The 18,428-nt window shown below is 37.8% G+C and overlaps 1 protein-coding gene across 1 annotated transcript; it reads right to left on the bottom strand.

Annotated features, from left to right (window-relative positions):
• Positions 1 to 11,331: 11,331 nt before the first annotated feature.
• LOC117599184 (uncharacterized) lies at positions 11,332 to 13,836 on the bottom strand. The gene is made up of 4 exons (XM_053240023.1): positions 13,382 to 13,836; positions 13,027 to 13,182; positions 12,810 to 12,902; positions 11,332 to 12,351 (listed from the first exon to the last, which is right to left on the bottom strand). Exons 1-4 carry the CDS (start codon positions 13,706 to 13,708, stop codon positions 12,043 to 12,045), a joined length of 885 nt encoding a protein of 294 aa, XP_053095998.1. The 5' UTR covers positions 13,709 to 13,836; the 3' UTR covers positions 11,332 to 12,042.
• Between the last annotated feature and the right edge of the window lie 4,592 nt (positions 13,837 to 18,428).

Genomic DNA, 18,428 nt, shown 5'->3' with positions numbered 1-18,428 from the left:
TCTGGAGAGCTGAAGGGGTCAGGATCACTGGCATCTCAGGGGTAGCATGTGTAGAAAAGCGAGAGAGAGGGAGGGAAAGAGAGAGAGAGATTGTTAGGTATGCTAATTGTCACATAATGGTTAAAGACTATGTACTCTGTGTGCAGAGTGCAAGCAGGGACTCTGGCAAGACAGCATAACTAAAAGGGAGTACACACAATAAAACACAATAAAAAGAAAGCTCTGCCCCTTGTTGTAGCCTTCACTATTCAAGGTAGCATCAAGTAACCTAACCGGAGTAGGACTAACTGGAGCTTGTTTATGCACCTACTGGAACATCCAGGCAGTAAGGCATGTTTATGCAATAATCCAACCTAGAGGTAATAAAAGCATGAACTAGTATTTCTGCATCGTGTAGTGACATTAAATTTCTTATCTTAGCAATATTTCTGAGATGAAAGAAGGCTATCCTAGTAATATTATCTACATGCGTTTCAGATGAAAGACTGGAGTCAATAATCACACAAAGATCTTTTAGTGCTGCACATGATGAAACAGAAATGCCATCCAGAGATGCTATCTGGTTTCTGCAATCAGAAACCATACTTCTAGCTGCATTTGTTCCTACTTCTGTCTTGTCAGAATTAAGTACAAGGAAGTTAATAAGCAGCCAGTGTTTACACATTACACATTCCTCAACTTTATTAAGCTGGGGTCTCTCATCTGGCTTCCCTGAAAGGGGAGTAAATCATTCTAATCGCTGATCTGGATGGCATTCTGTGTGTCATCAGCATAACAGTGGAAGCTACTTCCATGTTTATGAATAATTTTACCCAGCGATAGCAATATATAAAGAAAAAAGGGCCTAAAACAGAACCGTGTGGAACACCAAACTTTACTTTAGTATGAGAAGACATCTACAAGTTTGATAACAATCAGTCAAATAAGACCTGAGCCAGGAGAGGACCGTTCCCTTAACACCAACAACATTTTCTAGTCTATCAAGTAATGTAAAGTATGTAATGTAAAGAAAAGTAATGTACTGCTATTTGTACTGGTTTGATAAAGGGGAGGTTTGATATTGGCCTATAGTTGGACAACTGACAGGGGTCGAGGTCGGGTTTTTTAATCACAGGTTTGATAACTGCCAGTTTAAAAGATTTAGGAACATAGCCATAGCTAAAGGAAGAATTGATTATTTTTAGAAGAGGTTCGATTGCTTCTGTAATTATCTGTTTGAAGAAACATGTAGGTAAGGTATCTAGTATACAAGTTGATGATTTTGATGAGGAAATTAGTGAAATGAGTTTGGTCTCTCGAAGGGGAAATCGTTCTAATTGTTCTTCTGTTATGATTATATTATTATCTACAGAGTTATCAAATTGTCTGATTTTAAATTTATAGTCTAAATTTTTTTGCCAGATATTTTCAATTATGTCATTAAAAAAATTCATGAAGTCATCTCTGCAACATATTGATGGTGTGCAGGAACTTGTTACTGTGGTGGTCTTATTCAGTAGTTATTTTTAACTACTGAAATACTGTAGTTATTTTTGCTACAGTATTAAATAAGAATCTAGGATTGTTTTTGGTATCTTCTATTAGGGTGGAGAGCCTAGGGCATTGATCTAGCAGCTCTAAGAGCTTTTTTATAGCTCAGGAGGCTTCCATGCAGTGAAATACTACCAATTTAGTTTGACGCCATTTACATACATTTTTGAGTGATGGTGCGACAGGAGCGTGTATGATTGTTATACCAGGGTACTATTTTTTTCTCTCTAATTATTTTTTGTTTCAGTGAAGCATGTAGCAGAACATCGACTAAGCATCTAGCATGTAGCAGAACATCGACTAAGCATTTAGTTGCCTGATCAATTTCTGTGGGGTCAGATCAATCATAGTTGATAACTCTGGGAGATTATTGATAAATCTCTGTGCAGTAGCTGACATGAATGTATGTTTGACCTGGTAGCATGGTAAATTGCATATGTTATGACTAAGACACATTTAAAACGAGATGAGGTAATGATCTGAGATAGCTTCAGACTGTGGAAATGTGACTATATTTAAAATGAATGTTTTAAATATAACATTCGCTCAAGAGTGTGGCCACCATTATGACTGTTATGTTCTGATTAACCCATACTGAATCTAGAATGGACACAACCGCTGTTCTCAAAGGGTCTTCTGGATAATCAAAATTAATATTAAAGTTTCCAACAATTAACACTTTGTCTAAAGAAACAACCAGGTTTGAAATGAAGTCAGCAAATTCAAAAAGAAATTCAGAATATGGCCCTGGGGGTCTGTAAAGAATAATTAGTGGAATCAACTGGGTAGACTTATTTTTTTGTGGCTACATATGTACAAGAACTTCAAAAGCATTGAATTTGAGTTTCGTGTGACACCTAGATTATCATTATAAATAACTGCAACACCTCCTTCTCTGCCAGTTAGACGGGGCTGCTGTAACTGTATCCAGGAGGATTAGCTTCATTTAATGCTACCTACTCATTTGGTTTAATCCACGTTTCTGTTAAACACAGTACCTTTCAGATCAAAGGTACTGGCTGTATGATTTAATGATTTAACTTTATGGTAATTAGGTTACTACAGCAAACCTTCTGAGTTTTTCTACATTTTTGTTTAGCTTGGGTCTCATTATAGTGGAACCTGAGTCGTCACTCAGGTTCCACTATAATGAGACCCAAGCTCAGTGCAGCTAGCGGACGGTCAGTTTACCCTGCTTGTAAACTGGCCTTGGCTCTAGATTGTCACCGATTAACTAGGCCTGTTCTGAGACTATGAACTATGCTGCAAGAAATGAGAACAGCACCAACCTTACCCTCAAAACTACTCCAATTAAAGCCAACATTGTTTTCGAAGCACCACCTCTACATCCAGCGGTTCAGTGACCATACTCTTTCTAACCTCTGATTGACAAAGGCATATAGCAATCCCGCAACTCCGGCATTGGAGCCCTCACAGCTCCTACATGAATCTATCATGACTATGACATGACTATCTTTGAAAACCTATGCCTGCCTAATAAACTTGCCTAATAAACCTAAGATTACCTGCAATGCCCAGCACTCTGTCTCCTGGTATATGCACCTAACTAGTGCTGCTGCTAGTGCTGCTAAAGGCCTATCTGATTTCATGTGACTTAAGATAGAGTCTCCTATAACCAGAGCTCTTTCAGGGTTCTTAGTGGGTGCTTCACTGAGGAGAGCAAACCTGTTAGACACGTGAAGTGGAGAGGAGTGGTGCTCCCGTGGGCGAGCCTTAGCATTAGCTTTGGCTTTGCAGTTATGCCGCTGAGCCGTCACCCATTTGCCCCGCTGTGAGGGCTCTAATGCTGGAGTTGGGGGATTGCTAACTCCACCTAAAGCATCCAGAATTTCCCCTACAGAAGCTCTCACTCTCTAGAGGCTGGATGTGCACCTCTAATGCTGCAATCTTCTTAGAGAGCTAACTAATATACACTTAGCACAAATAAAGCTATTACTAATGACTGAGGAACATCCTGCTCTCAACACACTGGAAAATCTGAATGTTTGCCATGTTGAGTGTTTAACATACCTTAGTTGCAGATGCACCTTAGTTGATATTATTTTAGACAGATCCGACATGGATGGCCTCCGCTCACTGTCTTTAGACAAAAACAAAAGTGTTCTTCGAGAAAATGAAAATGTGCCAAATTATTGAAAAAACGGTATAATTTAAATGGCGATGTAAACAATTCGAAAACAGGAACTATGTCACAGCTATTTGATCCATTTTTCTGCCTATTATGCAAAATATTTTGACCCAAATATTACTGAGAACAACAATGTTAACATACCAATTTTAAATAAATTAAATGTCTTAACATTAGACACTTACTAACTGAGCCCCTTGTCTCTCTCTCTTAAGGCTAAAGTTGATTTTGTGGGAGAACAACATTGAAAAACTTACCTTTCCTGATGGCATATGAGAGTCACTTGATGACCTGCTCACCTCAATTAAGTCTGCCTTTGGGATAAATGGCAACATCAGACTTCATTACATGGACCACGATTTTGGCAATGATTTCTTCAATCTGAATTCTATTGCTGCCTTTAAGGATTGGGGGACAGTCAAGGTGATCCATCAGCAAACCAGTCCACCTCTAAACAGTACCACTGAGACTGTATCATCTCATTCCTCTTCATTTGACATCTGTTGCTTCAAACGAGACAATAATCCTGTCATCCCCTGAATCCAGGTAATCACAAATGGAGCAGTGGCCAAAGGACTTACCAATTCCCCGCTTTTCACTTGAGACTGAGCTCCAGCTTGAGAATGGAAATTCTGACTACCATGTGAGCCAAAAAACTTTTACAGTGAGCTCACAAACAAAGTCTTATATACTGAATAGACAAGCGGAGCTAATTTTCAAACACACATTTCAAACACAGGATGTACATTTCTGCCTAGTTGCAGAGGCCTTGATCAAGAAGCACCCTTGTTTGAAAGAACCTGGGTCTTTCAATGGCTGCTAAGGTACATCCTCTTTGTTTCAGTGACTGAAGCATAAAATGGGAAACTACAGGACATAGCTCAATTTGCAGGGGTGCGTAGAGGTATCTGTTAGTTTACAGACACCTCTATGCACCCCTGCAATTTGAGTCACTTGAAGCCACTGAAAGCCAAAGCAGCCATAGATGCTTTCCCTGCAAAAATAAAAGTCAAAAAGCTGAAACGAGCAGAAGCAAACTTTTACCCTTCCTTCCCTGTTGGACAGTCTCCAGATAGTCTTGGGATAAATGGCAGAGACTTGAACTTTTAAGCTTGAGAAAAGGAACAATGAAAGGAACAATGTTAAGGAAAAAATGGCTCTGACATTTGCCTACAGATTGCAGGAAGTGGTGGGCCAGGAGCCCCGGGTCAAGGATTTCAAAGCAAGATGGCCTGCGCTGTACAACTTGAAAGACGTAATAACAAAAGAAGAAAAAAAAAATACAAATGTAACTGTTTTTGACAATTTCTTGGTCATTATATGGGCTTGCTCCCTCTTTAGGGACATGCTTTTGTTTATTTTTGGTTTGAGAAGACATCTGACATCATGCAAATCTTGGATCAGGTACTTCTGTGTCTCTTACATTACTATGGACAGTTTTTCATAAGGAAAAATAAATCTCTCCCAACTAATGCTGTAAACTATACAGGGAACTCTGTTGTAAATCTTTCTGGAGGGTCAAAAATATGGCAGTTTCACCAGAAGTAAGATGACTGAAACATCAGGATTCTAAGAGCCAGGTTATAATAAAAGAGATGGTTTATTGCATGCACAAAGACAGCCTGGGCATGCGATGGTCTAAGTATAAGTTGGGCACAGTCAACATTTATTCTAATGCGTACGTGCAAAGGACACACTCAAGACATATTATAGATAATAACCAAGTCTAATAAGAGGAAAAACATAAGAGAGAAACTTAAGAGAAAAACATAATCAAGGACAAAAACATCATGACCCAAAAAAACAGGAGTGAGCAATTTGGCCCTTCACAGCATGCAAATCTCTTTAGAAAATGGTAATGGTGTTCTTTTGTTTCATTTACACTACTTTAGGATTCCCAGGGAGATGATGCCCAGAGAGAGCTGGAGCAGATCGCCATGGCGGTATTTGTTATTCAGAAGGAGGGGGAAGAAAAGCAAGAACCACTGTATAAGCTTTGAACCTTTGGAGACATCTTTTGTTGTTCAAACTGCAAAAGCAGAACAAAGGTAAGCAATTGGGTGAGCCAGGTTCAGGACATTGAGGACATCCAAGAAGCAGGGCACAGACTGACAGTTCATTCAAACAGACATTTCATTCAAAACTTCCACTTCTTCAGTGACGATGCCAGAAGCTGATGTTGCAGCTTGAACAGCAAAAGTGTCTTCAAAGTTTCAAAGCCTATATGACTCCAAGTCAAATACTGTTATTTATATACGGTTTATATACCGTTATTTATATAAGAATGTATGCAGGTGTATGTAAGAATGTGTCTTTTAGTTATATGGTTGTTTATAAGAACGTCTGGTCGTATGTCAGATTGTGTCTAGTTGTTTGGAAGAATGTCTCAAGTTATATGGTTGTGACAATTGCATGGTTCACCTTAACTGGGCATGGGTAACCACGCTCAACACCACCAAGCTGTTGTAAGATATTTCCAATATCTTAATATTTTACCTTGCTCAGTTTAGGGCGTAAACATGTTCAGTGCAGTTAGAGCACAGAAATTTTAAAATGCAAAAAGGTGATTGTATGTTTGAAGTGAATCATGTTTGAGGTCATTTTTCATCATAAACATGTAAAAAGTCATTTAACAGCAACACACACACACAGCTGCGTTTGAGCCATTGATTGAAAAATGATTTTAAGCCATTGATTGATTTAATTTTTAAAATAAACATGCATGTTTGAAGTCATTCTTCATCATAACTATGTGAAATCATTCATTTAACGTTTACACACACACACACGCACACACACAGCTGCGTATAAGCCATTGATTGAAAAATCACTTTCTAAACCTCCTGGTTCCGTGAAACTCTCTGAATAGCTTTTTAAGCCCTCAGTCGTGTGCACACATGGGGATTTGTTATGAAATGGTCTTTTACAGCGCACATGATCAGAACAAGATTTCAAAACAACTGTTTCCATTGTTTTGACTTTTTGTCCGTTTATTAATCAGATTTTGAATTTTAATATAAACAATCATGTTTGAAGTCATTCTTCATCATAACCAAGTGAAATCATTCATTTAACGGCTGCACACACAAACACAGATACACACACATGATCTGTGATGGGAATGATAGAAAAGTCTATCATTCGTGAATGCGAATGATAGAAAAGTCACTTTCTAAAGCTTCTGGAGCCGTGAAACTTTCTGATTAGCGTTTTTAGCGTCCTGTCGTGCGCACACATGGGGATTTGTTGTAAAATAGTCTTTTACAGCTCACATGATCAGTACAAGATTTCAAAACAATTTTTTTGACTTTTTCCTCTCTTTAATATTCAAATTTTGAATTTTAATATAAACAATCGTGTTTGAAGTCATTTTTCATCATACCCATGTGAGAAAAGCAATTTAACAGCAACACACTCGGATTCGTGAATGCCAATGCTCGAAAAGTCACTTTCTAAACATTTTCTTCTGGAGCCGTGAAACTCTCTGTATAGCGTTTATAGCGCCTGTAGCGCTCATTCATGTGCACATATGGGGATTTGTTATGAAATAGTCTTTTACAGCGCACATGATCAGTACAAGATTTCAAAACAACTGTTTCCCTTGTTTTAACTTTTTGATACTTTGCTATCCAAATTTTGAATTTTAATATAAACATAGATGTTTGAAGTCATTCTTCATCATACTCATGTGAAAAAAAGTAAATTAACAGCAACACACATGTTTATGCGACTGATCGAAAAGTCACTTTCTAAAGCTTATGGAGCCGTGAATCTGTCTCTGTAGAGTTTTTAGCGCCTGTCGCGATCATTCGTGTGCACACATGGGGATTTGTTAGAAATTAGTCTTTTACAGCGCACACGATCAGAACAAGATTTATAAACAACTGATTCCATTGTTTTCACTTTTTATCTCTTTAGAATTCAGATTTTGAATTTTAATATAAACATACATGTTTGAAGTCATTCTTCATCATACCCATATGAGAAAATTAATTTAACAGCAACACACTCAGCTTCCTGAATGCGAATGATCGAAAAGTCACTTTCTAAAGCTTCTGGAGCCGTGAAACTCTTTGTATAGCGTTTATAGCGACTGTACCGCTCGTTTGTTTGCACACATGGGGATTTGTTCTGAAATAGTCTTTTACAGCGCACATTATCAGTACAAGATTTCTAAACAACTGTTTCCATTGTTTTGAGTTTTTATCTCTTTAATATTCAAATTTTGAATTTTAATACTAAATGTTTGAAGTGATTCTTCATCTTCATTCTTCATGTGAGAAAAGTAATTTAACAGCAACACAGTGAAATCTTCCATTTAACGGCTACACACACAAACACAGAAACACACACACACAACTGCGTGTAAGCCATAGCTTGAAAAATTACTTGTTTCTGAATTTTAATATAAACAATCATGCTTGAAGTCATTTTTCATCATCACATGAAAAAAGTAATTTAACCGCAACACACTGAGCTTTGGTAGGCGAATGCTGGAAAAGTCACTTTCTAAAGCTTCTGGAGCCATGAATCTGTCTCTGTAGAGTTTTTAGCGCCTGTCGCGCTCATTCATGTGCACACATGGGTATTTGTTCTGAAATAGTCTTTTACAGCGCACATGATCAGTACAAGATTTCTAAACAAATGATTCCATTGTTTTGACCTTTTGTCCCTTTACTATTCAGTTTTTGAATTTTAATATAAACAATCATGTTTAAAGTCATTCTTATCATATTCATGTGAAAAAGGTGGCAACACACTCAGCTTTGTATTCGAATGATCGAAAAGTCACTTTCTAAAGCTTCTGGAGCCGTGAAACTCTTTGGCTCTCAGGCTTTTATAGGTAGGCGAATGATCGTAAAGGTAAAAAGGTAATTTAACAGCAACTCACTGAGCTTTGATAGGCGAATGATCGAAAAGTCATTTTCTAAAGCTTCTGGAGCCGTGAAACTAGTTTCTAGCGCCTGTAGCGCTCATTCATGTGCACACATGGGTATTTGTTCTGAAATAGTCTTTTACAGCGCACATGATCAGAACAAGATTTCTAAACAACTGATTCTATTGATTTGATTTTTTTGTCTCTTTAGTATTCAAATTTTGAATTTTAATATAAACATAGATGTTTGAAGTCATTTTTTCATCATAACCATGAAAAGTCATGGAATAGCAACACACAACTGGGTGTATGCGAATGCTCGAAAAGTCGCTTTCTAAAGCTTGAAAGCTTCTAAAGCGTGAAACTCTCTGAATAGCGTTTTTAGCGCCTGAAGTACTCATTCATGTGCACACATTGGGGATTTGTTATGAAATAGTCTTTTACAGCGCACACGAGCAGAACAAGATTTCAAAACAACTGTGTCCATTTTTTTGACTTTTTGTCCCTTTACTAAACAGATTTTGAATTTTAATATAAACTATCATGTTTAAAGTCGTTCTTATCATATCCATGTGAAACAAGTATTTTAATAGCAACACACTCAGCTTTGTTAGGCGAATGATCGAAAAGTCACTTTCTAAAGCTTCTGGAGCCGTGGAACTCTGAATAGCGTTTATAGCGCCTGTAGCGCTCATTCGTATGCACACATGGGGATTTGTTAGAAATTAGTCTTTTACAGCGAACACGATCAGTATAAGATTTCAAAACAGCTGTATCCATTGTTTTGATTTTTTATCTTTTTTAGTATTCAAACTTTGAATTTTAATATAAACATACATGTTTGAAGTCATTCTTCGTCATAACCAAGTGAAATCATTCATTTAACGGCTACACACACAAACACAGAAACACACACAACTGCGTGTAAGCCGTATTCCGTGAATGTTTCTGTATAGCGTTTTTAGCGCCTGCAGCGCTCAATCGTGTGCACACATGGTGATTTGTTATAAAATAGTCTTTTACAGCGAATATGATGTATATGATGATTTATTTATAAAACTCCTTGTTCCGTGAAACTCTCTGAATAGCGTTTTTAGCACCTGTAGCGCGCAATCGTGTGCACACAGGGATTTGTGGCAAAATAGTGTTTTACTGCGACCTTAATCAGTACAACATTTCAAAACTTCTGTTTCCATTGTTTTGATTTTTTTGTCCCTTTACTATCAAATTTTGAATTTTAATATAAATATTCATTGTTTGAAGTAATTTTTCATCACAACCATGTGAAAAAACTAATTTAAGAGCAACATCATTTGTGTGTGAGTGATTGAAAAGTCCCTATTTAAAGGTCCTGGCACCGTGAAACTCTCTGTATAACTCTTGATGAACACACTCCTATTCACACATTGGTTGAAACACAGTTTGTTTTATAGAGCACCGTCCTGGCACCGTGAAACTCTCTGTATAGCCTTTTAAACTCCTATTCACACATTGGTTGACAAACAGTTATAGAGCACAATACATGATTTCTTTTTTTTCGCTATCGAATCATAACATTTTATATAAACAATCATGTTTGAATTCATTTTTCATCATAATTATGAGAAATGTGTCATGTAATAGCAACACACTCATCGTCGTGTAAGCAAGTGAATGAAAAGTCACTTTTTAAAGCTTTTGGCGCTTTCTCTCTCTCTATAGCTTTTTAGGCGCCTAGTGTTTTACGCTCACACATTCCTGTGCACCCATGGGGACTTGATCATATAACAGCGTATTTGACCAATATAAGAAATCAAAACATATCTTTTCATTGTTTTTACTTTTTTTCCCCTTTTTACTCATATTCATGAATACATATTCATCCTATCATATATGAGTTTTAATATAAATTATTGGGTTTTGAAGTCATTTTTTCATCATAACCTTATGAAAACTGTTGGAAAACAGCAACACAAACAGCTATGTGTACTTGATTGATTGAAAAGCCATTTTCTAAAGCTCTCTCTATAGCTTTTTAAGCGCCTGTTAAACCATACTGCCCGTCTGAATGCTTAATAATATTGAGTAGTCCAGATTACTTTAGAAGCTACAGTTCACCAGGATGGGGAGAGTGGTGCCAGTATTTAGATATAAGAATAGAAACTAAGAAATCGATTAAATTATTGAATGTGACTGTTTTAATAAGTCTAAAGGCAAACATAGCGTGGGTTAATTTCAAGGTGTTGTATGGTGTTATGGCACCCGGACAGTGACTCTTTCCAGTGACCTTTAGATGTCCAGAAGAAGTCTAGATGTCATCATGCAACAGTAACAGTACCTGACAATAATCTAAACAAGCAAAATAACATGGCAAAACAGGCAAGCACTAAATTGGTTACTGGCTGAACAAGGAGGTGTGTTTGTTTTGTTCGCTGATCAATGTTGTACACTGTAAAAAATAATGCGCTGAATTTACTTAAAAATATAGTGCATCATTTTTGCAAGCCACTTTTTAAGCATATTCCACATGGAAGTTTAAGCAATATTATCTAAAAAACCTTAGCTGGCAATGCCCAAATTTATGAGTTTCCCCACCAAAGATTTTACTTAAAATATTGTATCATGTCAACAAATAAATTTAAGCTTTTTAAACCTAAGAATTTAGGTTTACCTCATTATGCATTTTAAGCTCATTTAGATAAATTATTTTAAGTACAATCATCTTCAAAATCTAGGTAATGTTCCTTTACTTCTAATTAACTTTAAATTAAAATGACTTGAAAATTAAGAAAACTGGTGAAATTAAAATGTTTTTATTGTTATCCTTTCATCATAAGCTGTTACACAAACAATGTTATTGGTGATGAGAAATACATCACAGCATAAGTTTAATAACAGTTTGGTATCCATGGATAAAGTGCACTGAGTTTGTTACATGTATGCTGTATGGGTTGTGTGTGTATTTTGGTATGTGTTTGTATGTTGGAACATGTGTGTTTGTGTGCATGTTGTCTTTATATGTGTTAGGTGGTTGTGGACTGTACAACGTTGTGCACTATATTCTAATGTTCAACAGGCATTTGACAAAAACTGTGGCTGGAAATAAACATCACAGCAGCCCAGCCAATGTCTGAACAGGCAAATGTATGTGAGAGAGAGATGTTCAATTAACTGTGGAACAATTAACAACAATAAGTATCATCATGGGTGAAATGTGTGTGTGTGCGTGTGTGTGTGTGTGTGACTGGGGCGTGTACGTTTCTATGTGTGTGCATCACTATGTTTGATACCTGTGGGTATAGTGTTGAGTATGTTTTTTATGCAATCTATGTGCTGCTGTATGCGTGTATGCTTGCATATGTGTGTTTTGTGGGCCTTGTATTGGTCAGTGCTATGGCATTTAGTATGCTTTTGCAATATCAATATCAGGAAATATGCATCAAAGCAATAACAAATAACAATAACCAGCTACCACAAGCATCAACTTGACTATTCAATGAGAATTATTTTAACTGAACAACTTGTTCTTCAAAGACAGAATCTTTGGTGAAAGTTTTTCACTGTCTAGCTCAAGCAGAATTTTCTGGAAAAATTCAAATGTATACCTAAGTGTTTTAGGGTAACTCAGGTTCACAGCATACATCAGGCCAAATAGGGCAACACAGGCCTTTGCAACACCTGACAATCCTGACAGGACCTGAACACCTTCCAAGACTATTCCTGCCTCTAAAGGACTGCCATCCGCCGAGCCCCCTTTTGTGACAATCTTCAGTGTGTGCTGTGCGAGGTCATCTTGGCTTATTTCACCACGGATGTCCTGAACCAAAACAATTGAATAATAAATGTATGCGGTCCTATTTGTACACCTGTATGTACTAATACTAAATACATACACAACTGAACTTACTGATCAATGGAGCTATGCTGACAGACTGTTAGGCTAAAGTTAAAATGCCACTGATCATGGAGCAACGTCTTGTAACTTCACAGATAAAATTAAGAGAAAATGTATTCCTTTATCATATTTGTTGCTTGGGGACAAGGAGGAGTATGCAAAAATTCCTCCATATTGGTGTGAATCACATAAATACATACAGGAAGCATTAGGTTGCATTTGGGTGTAACCAGTTATTGACAGTAAGGGGGCAATAATTTTTTTACACACTGGGTGTTATATAACATGAAGCGTCACTTTTATGCATGCATAAGTTTTGGTTAAATATTTTCACAGGACTGTAGCACTGCAAAAACAGAAAAGTAACCATGTTCACTAACCGTGTAATGTGCAATGAGATGCTCAGCATTTTCAGAGAGGTACACAATCAAGCAGCATATCACTACCTCTCTACGCTTGTCCACGCCATCATCCTGAGGGCCAGCAGACAAACAAAAGCTTGTCAGTGACAAAATGACAGTATGCACTACACATCACACTGAACACCCACAGCTTAATAGCTCAAAAGAGGTATGTTGGATTTCCAGCAAATGATACCTGGTCCAGCAATTTCATAAAATTACGGATTTTGCACCCAGCACTTCCTCCCTTTGTGCGAAACAAACAGAGGAGCTTCTCCGTGTAATTGTCCAAGTTTCCTATAAATGTTGACTCCAGATCAACAGCAGTCAGTCTTTTGAATTCTTCTTCGATCTTCAAAGAAAGAGAGAATTAACAATGTCAACTCCAATTTCTGATGCATTATGAATTTTACAATGATGTTGACAAATACACCAATACCACATACCATAGTCAATTTCCATTACTAACTAAATCCGCCAACAGCAAAAGGACATTCAGTTGCATGAATGAAATACAAAATCCCCACAATATAAAACCTTCAACAACATACCTGAGTGCTATGAAATAATGCAGGCCATCTTTTCACCAGCTGCTCTATGGCTGGGCTGTCCTCAACTATTTCCTTCCTCCGACTTGAAAAAGTTCTAGCCATCATCTCATTAACGATCTTCCAATTATTCCTAATGTTGACCTCCCTAAGAAGTTCTACACGGATTTTCTCAAGATTCTGGGTTGTTTCTCCAGGCGGGTGTGGGGGGAGGTAGTTTAGTTCAGCTCTGCGTGGTTTTTTGACAGCAGCGGGCCTCTTGTGTTGTGATGAGTTGACAGCCAACTCTGGGCATCCAAGATATTTTAATTTTTTCCGGTAGCTGGCCATTTTGTTTTTAAGTCTTGACAGCCATCCATCGTACCCTGAAACAGATCCTGGCTCCTTGAGGCAAGGATGCTTTTCAATTAATGCCAATTAGAGCATATCTGTTTGCTGGTGGGATATTGCACAATGCTGGAACATTTTCTTAACTAGTGTGTCAGCAACCTGAGATTTCACATTGTGATCATTGAGAAGAACTCCATTTTTGTGGAGATTTTCATTCCCAGACTTCAGAGTCAGCTCTGTATCATAAGGAAATTGAGGAATTTCAATACAGGATGGCCAATGTTGTGATCGCAGACCAGGACTTTTTGGAGGGGAAAGCAACACGGTGTCATCTGATGATCTGAACGAAACTGACGAGACAGCTGATGAGGCATCTGACGAGGCAACTGACGATACAACTGACAAGGCATCTGACGAGGCAACTGACGAGGCATCTGATGGTGGTGAAATGCTCTCAACTGTAGTTAGAGTCACAAACGCAGGTTCGACATAAACCACTTTAATGATGTCTTTGTCATTAAGATCTGTTGGTGTAGTCAAAGAGAAGAAATCCCCAAACTCCAAATTTCCAGTTAACTGAAATGTCTCTCTGACCACCATCTCCAGTTCTTTAATTGTATGCGGAATCCCAGAAGGAAGGTTGAGTTTGCGAATATCATGCTCATCGATAATCACACGTAACTTTGCAGGTCCAGACATTGTCGGAGTCTCTAAAAAAAAGGTAAAAAAAAAAAGTGCAAAACATGATTTAGCATACATAACATGTTCTTACATAACCATTAGGAAATGTCAAATATGCCACTGATTTTTTTTGTAAGGACGCACAATTAATAAAAATTAACTCAGCTTAGAAGAAAATGTTAAGATGAATTACAGACATGGCAATTACTTAATGTTATCTGATTAAACAATAAGGTATAAGTGTGGCTAAGTATTAGGCTAACCCACATCTGAACATTGCTTACCTAAAATAGAACATTGATGTGGCGCTTCAGGGTAACCATACACTTCCCCCCCACAGTGTATGCAGCTAATGGCACAACATCATTTAGGTCATTCTGAACAAGGAATTCAGAATGTCCCAGTGCTTCCAGCTGAAACGATCTCATATGCTCATCATACCACGCCCTATGGGTCTTCACTACAAAACCAACAGTGTTCTCAACAATAACAATTTGGTGTATTTGCACAAAATCAGTGAGCCCTGCAGTAGAGCCATGGGCCAAAATCATACTGGTGCAATATTTTGTTCCATGACAGAATACTGTTTTAGCCAAGTGCACTGATGTCTAGTTGGGGAATCTGCTGTGTATTGCTTCCTGTATATCAACCTTCAACAAATCCAAAGGTACAACAGAAACATGTGACACAGAGAGGGCTGGTTTCATAGAACTACAGTTCTGTGACTGATAAGCCATTAACAGCTGATGTTTCACTGCAAGAGACAGCAAAATGTTCCTAAATGAATTTGTATGCCGTACCACACGTTTAAAAAAACTGTGTTTTCCCTCGAAACGCATCGTCCACATACCTACAAGGGGACCAAAGGCCTTTATCAAATCTGGATAATGCTCAAGAAAATGATGCTTTGGTGTCAATTTCTCCATTGGAAAAACATCCAAAAATCTATGTTTGTGCTCAGAAATTTTGATGCCTAAGTAGCATATTGTTTCTTGTGTATGGACTGGAGCAACTACTAGCTCAACAATTTCTTTCAGGTCCATTAGAATCAACCATGCTGGTTCATCAGTTGGAACTTTCAGCCCAATGAGAAATGGAAGAAATCTTAATAGAGCCCAGTTCTCATGAGCATTTCCCCCAATAGTTTTCCGAGTAGAAAAAGTCAAAGGTACAGATTTGGGACAGTTAGTTCTGTCTGACCATTTAAATGGATAATGTTGGATTGCGTCATTGATTTCTGACAAAGTCAAAAATTTCTTCTGTATGAGTACATTCAAGCATAAGGCTATTTCGATAGGAACAATTCCTTCAAAAATGTCATGCAAGATGTCTGGTGGATAGCCCTTTAAGACATGAAAATGACTCAATTTTTCTGTCAGGGCACATTGTCTTTTGACACCAAAGGAATGGGTACAACTTTGACCTTGCACTGTTTGAACATGCACCAAGTGCTCCTGTTCTGTCCTTACTTCAAATGCACCAGTGCGTACCTCCTTAGACTGATAATCTGATCGCTGTCCGAGACAAAATCTGCATGGGTACTGTCCTGAAAAGCTTTCCACAAATCCACCAATTGAATGGGCACCTAAATTGTCTGCGACCACACACTGCACTGTACCTTTGATATATCTGGCAAGACTTGAAACGAAAATTCCTTCCCTCTCCAAGGTTACAAGATCTTTCAAAAGTGGTTCTAGAACCAATGAATAACCATGCGTTTTGACATCATCTGCCTTGCTAAGCACTGCCAAATAAATGGAAGTCAAATCAGACCATAGATGTGACGGTATGTTTCCTAACACCCAATAAACAGCAGTTATCTTGTGTTTTTTTCTCGATGTTCCAAGTGGATTACAGACCTCAAAGTCATCTACATATAAAATCAGGGAAACCCTAAATTCGTCTCCAGCCAGAAATGTGTTGTCTTTAAGGTATGTGCCATCATAGAAAGATTTGTACTGCATGTCTGATCTGGACACCTCATTTTTTGAGTTTTCAAAGCTTTCAATAGCTTTTTTCAAGATATTCTCATTGTTTAGGAGTTCAGACAAAGACTTAAGAAGTGGAACATACTGAAAACTCCTTTTTCCCTTTGCATCAATGATGTACTCCACAGGCTCAACAACACTGAAGTTTTCTTTAAAATACCTTTTCCTTTTATACCTAGTGCAGAAGGGACCATCTACCCCAAGTGCTGTGCTTAATGGGCCTGATTCGCAAAGTTCTTTTACCAAGTCTGTGATTAGTGATGGATCAACAACACAATTGTGCTTCTTTACAGTTTGTTCAACAATAGTTCTAAATGCTTGAGCTGATGCCTCTCCTGAAATAAAATGGAGCTCTTCTACTAATTGATCAATGCAGTTGCTTGGCACATGGAAGAGGCATTCCAATTTAAGCAGCAAAGAACCAACTTTTTTTACACCAGCATTTTGTAAAGATTCACCCTGCTCATCCAATGCCAAATAAAAACTGTCATCCTCACTTTCCTCTGTATTAGTTACACCATCAACAGCATTACCAGGATCTGATGTTCTCTGCAGCACTGCAGGTTTAAAATCAGTTACTGAATGAGTTGAATGCTTTCTACTTTTATGAGAAGCAAATGTTCCATACACATTTGTCCGAAAATCGCAACCACTGAAAACACACTCAACAGTTTCTTGACAGCTCAGATGACGTCTAAGGTGTGCGAAAAATTCCTTCTCTAATGTAAATTTGTTGGAACCACAATTTTGACACGAGAAGGACAAGAGCTCACAGCTTCTCAGGGTGTCAGTGCAATGGTGCCTTGCCAAATGTGACCGAAGTGCACTCAAAGTCTTAAATGAACAGGGGCAATCAGAATGCAGACACGGCTGTGACTGGTTCCGTCCTAAACAGTCGTGATTTAATCTGTAATGTTTCAGGAGGGCTCCTTTCTTTGGAACTACTATGCCACAAAATTTGCATAGCCACTTCATTTGACACTAGGAAAAAAAGAGAACAAAAAAAAACTACTACAAGTTTAATAACTTGTGATCTGGTGAATCATTTAATTAAGATTATATTTATATTTTGGCACAATGTCCTCTTCAAAAGACTTGACAGTGGTTTTGGATTTGGTTGCTAAGAACTGGCATAATGATCACTGAATTTATGCAATACATGGACACACACAGGTTTTGCTACATCATCTTTAAAAAAAAATCACTGCAAATGTTCTTACCTCTATCCAAGTCAGATGTCACAAACAAAATGTATTCTTGTTAATTCTTCCTTAACAAACCTTGAACAGATAGAAATAGAGAGATTAAAAGTCTTAAAAAGCTGAGTCTGTCTCAAAGCTGAGCATTTTTGTAAAGCAAAGTACCAGACTTTCTCAAACGTTCTCCATCGATTATCTGCAACACGATGCCCACCGTGAGTGAGTATCCCATGAAGCATATTGTATAAATAATCTTAATTTACTGTCATTTATTTTTAAAATATCATTTGCATAAAATCATTAACATTAGCATAAAATCATTGCCTTTAAATGAGCTAAAACAGTTATGCTACGTTTACCTGAAAGCAATGTTTAAAAAAAATAAATAAAACTAAATTAAAAAAAAGCCTTCTCACGCACAAACCAACAGTTCTTGCTGTGCCTGTGCAGACAGACAGCTCGCAGCAGAAGGAAGAGGTAGTGCTGAAGTGAAGCACAGGGAGCTGCTCGGGAAAAACTAACGGTCGGTCAAGTGCGCGGCCCCAGACAACACTGCTGCTCTGCATCGCCTATGCCTCGATCCACCACTTGTTCCCGCCGATTTTACGAGAAATGTTATGACTGCTGATAAGGATTGTTGTATTATAGCTAGTTTATTAATGATCAATAAACAATAGAGGCAAAGGTACTTTACTTTGTTTATTCTTATGCATCTAATAGATCCGGTGCTACAGCTCCTTCAGCCCGCTCAGACTCCTGAGCTAATTAGCCTCACGGTAGCCTCACGCAGGCACGGGTCCAATATACTGTAGTTTACTAGCTATAGTATATTGCAAGTGTAGCTTCTTTAAG

The sequence above is a fragment of the Pangasianodon hypophthalmus genome, chromosome 15, assembly GCF_027358585.1.
Source record: "Pangasianodon hypophthalmus isolate fPanHyp1 chromosome 15, fPanHyp1.pri, whole genome shotgun sequence".
Taxonomy (NCBI): Eukaryota; Metazoa; Chordata; class Actinopteri; order Siluriformes; family Pangasiidae; genus Pangasianodon; species Pangasianodon hypophthalmus.
Note: the sequence above shows the minus strand (reverse complement) of the source record. Positions and strands in the feature narration are given on the sequence as shown.

Bases quoted from the DNA above. Each gene is read 5' to 3' on its own strand.
- LOC117599184 (XM_053240023.1), bottom strand. From the start codon at position 13,708: ATGGCCAGCTACCGGAAAAAATTAAAATATCTTGGATGCCCAGAGTTG. The intron at 12,903-13,026 runs GTATCATTTGCT...GCTGGCCCTCAG, and splicing joins TTATGAAATTGCTGGACCAG to GATGATGGCGTGGACAAGCG. The intron at 12,352-12,809 runs GTTAGTGAACAT...GTTTTGGTTCAG, and splicing joins ATCTCATTGCACATTACACG to GACATCCGTGGTGAAATAAG.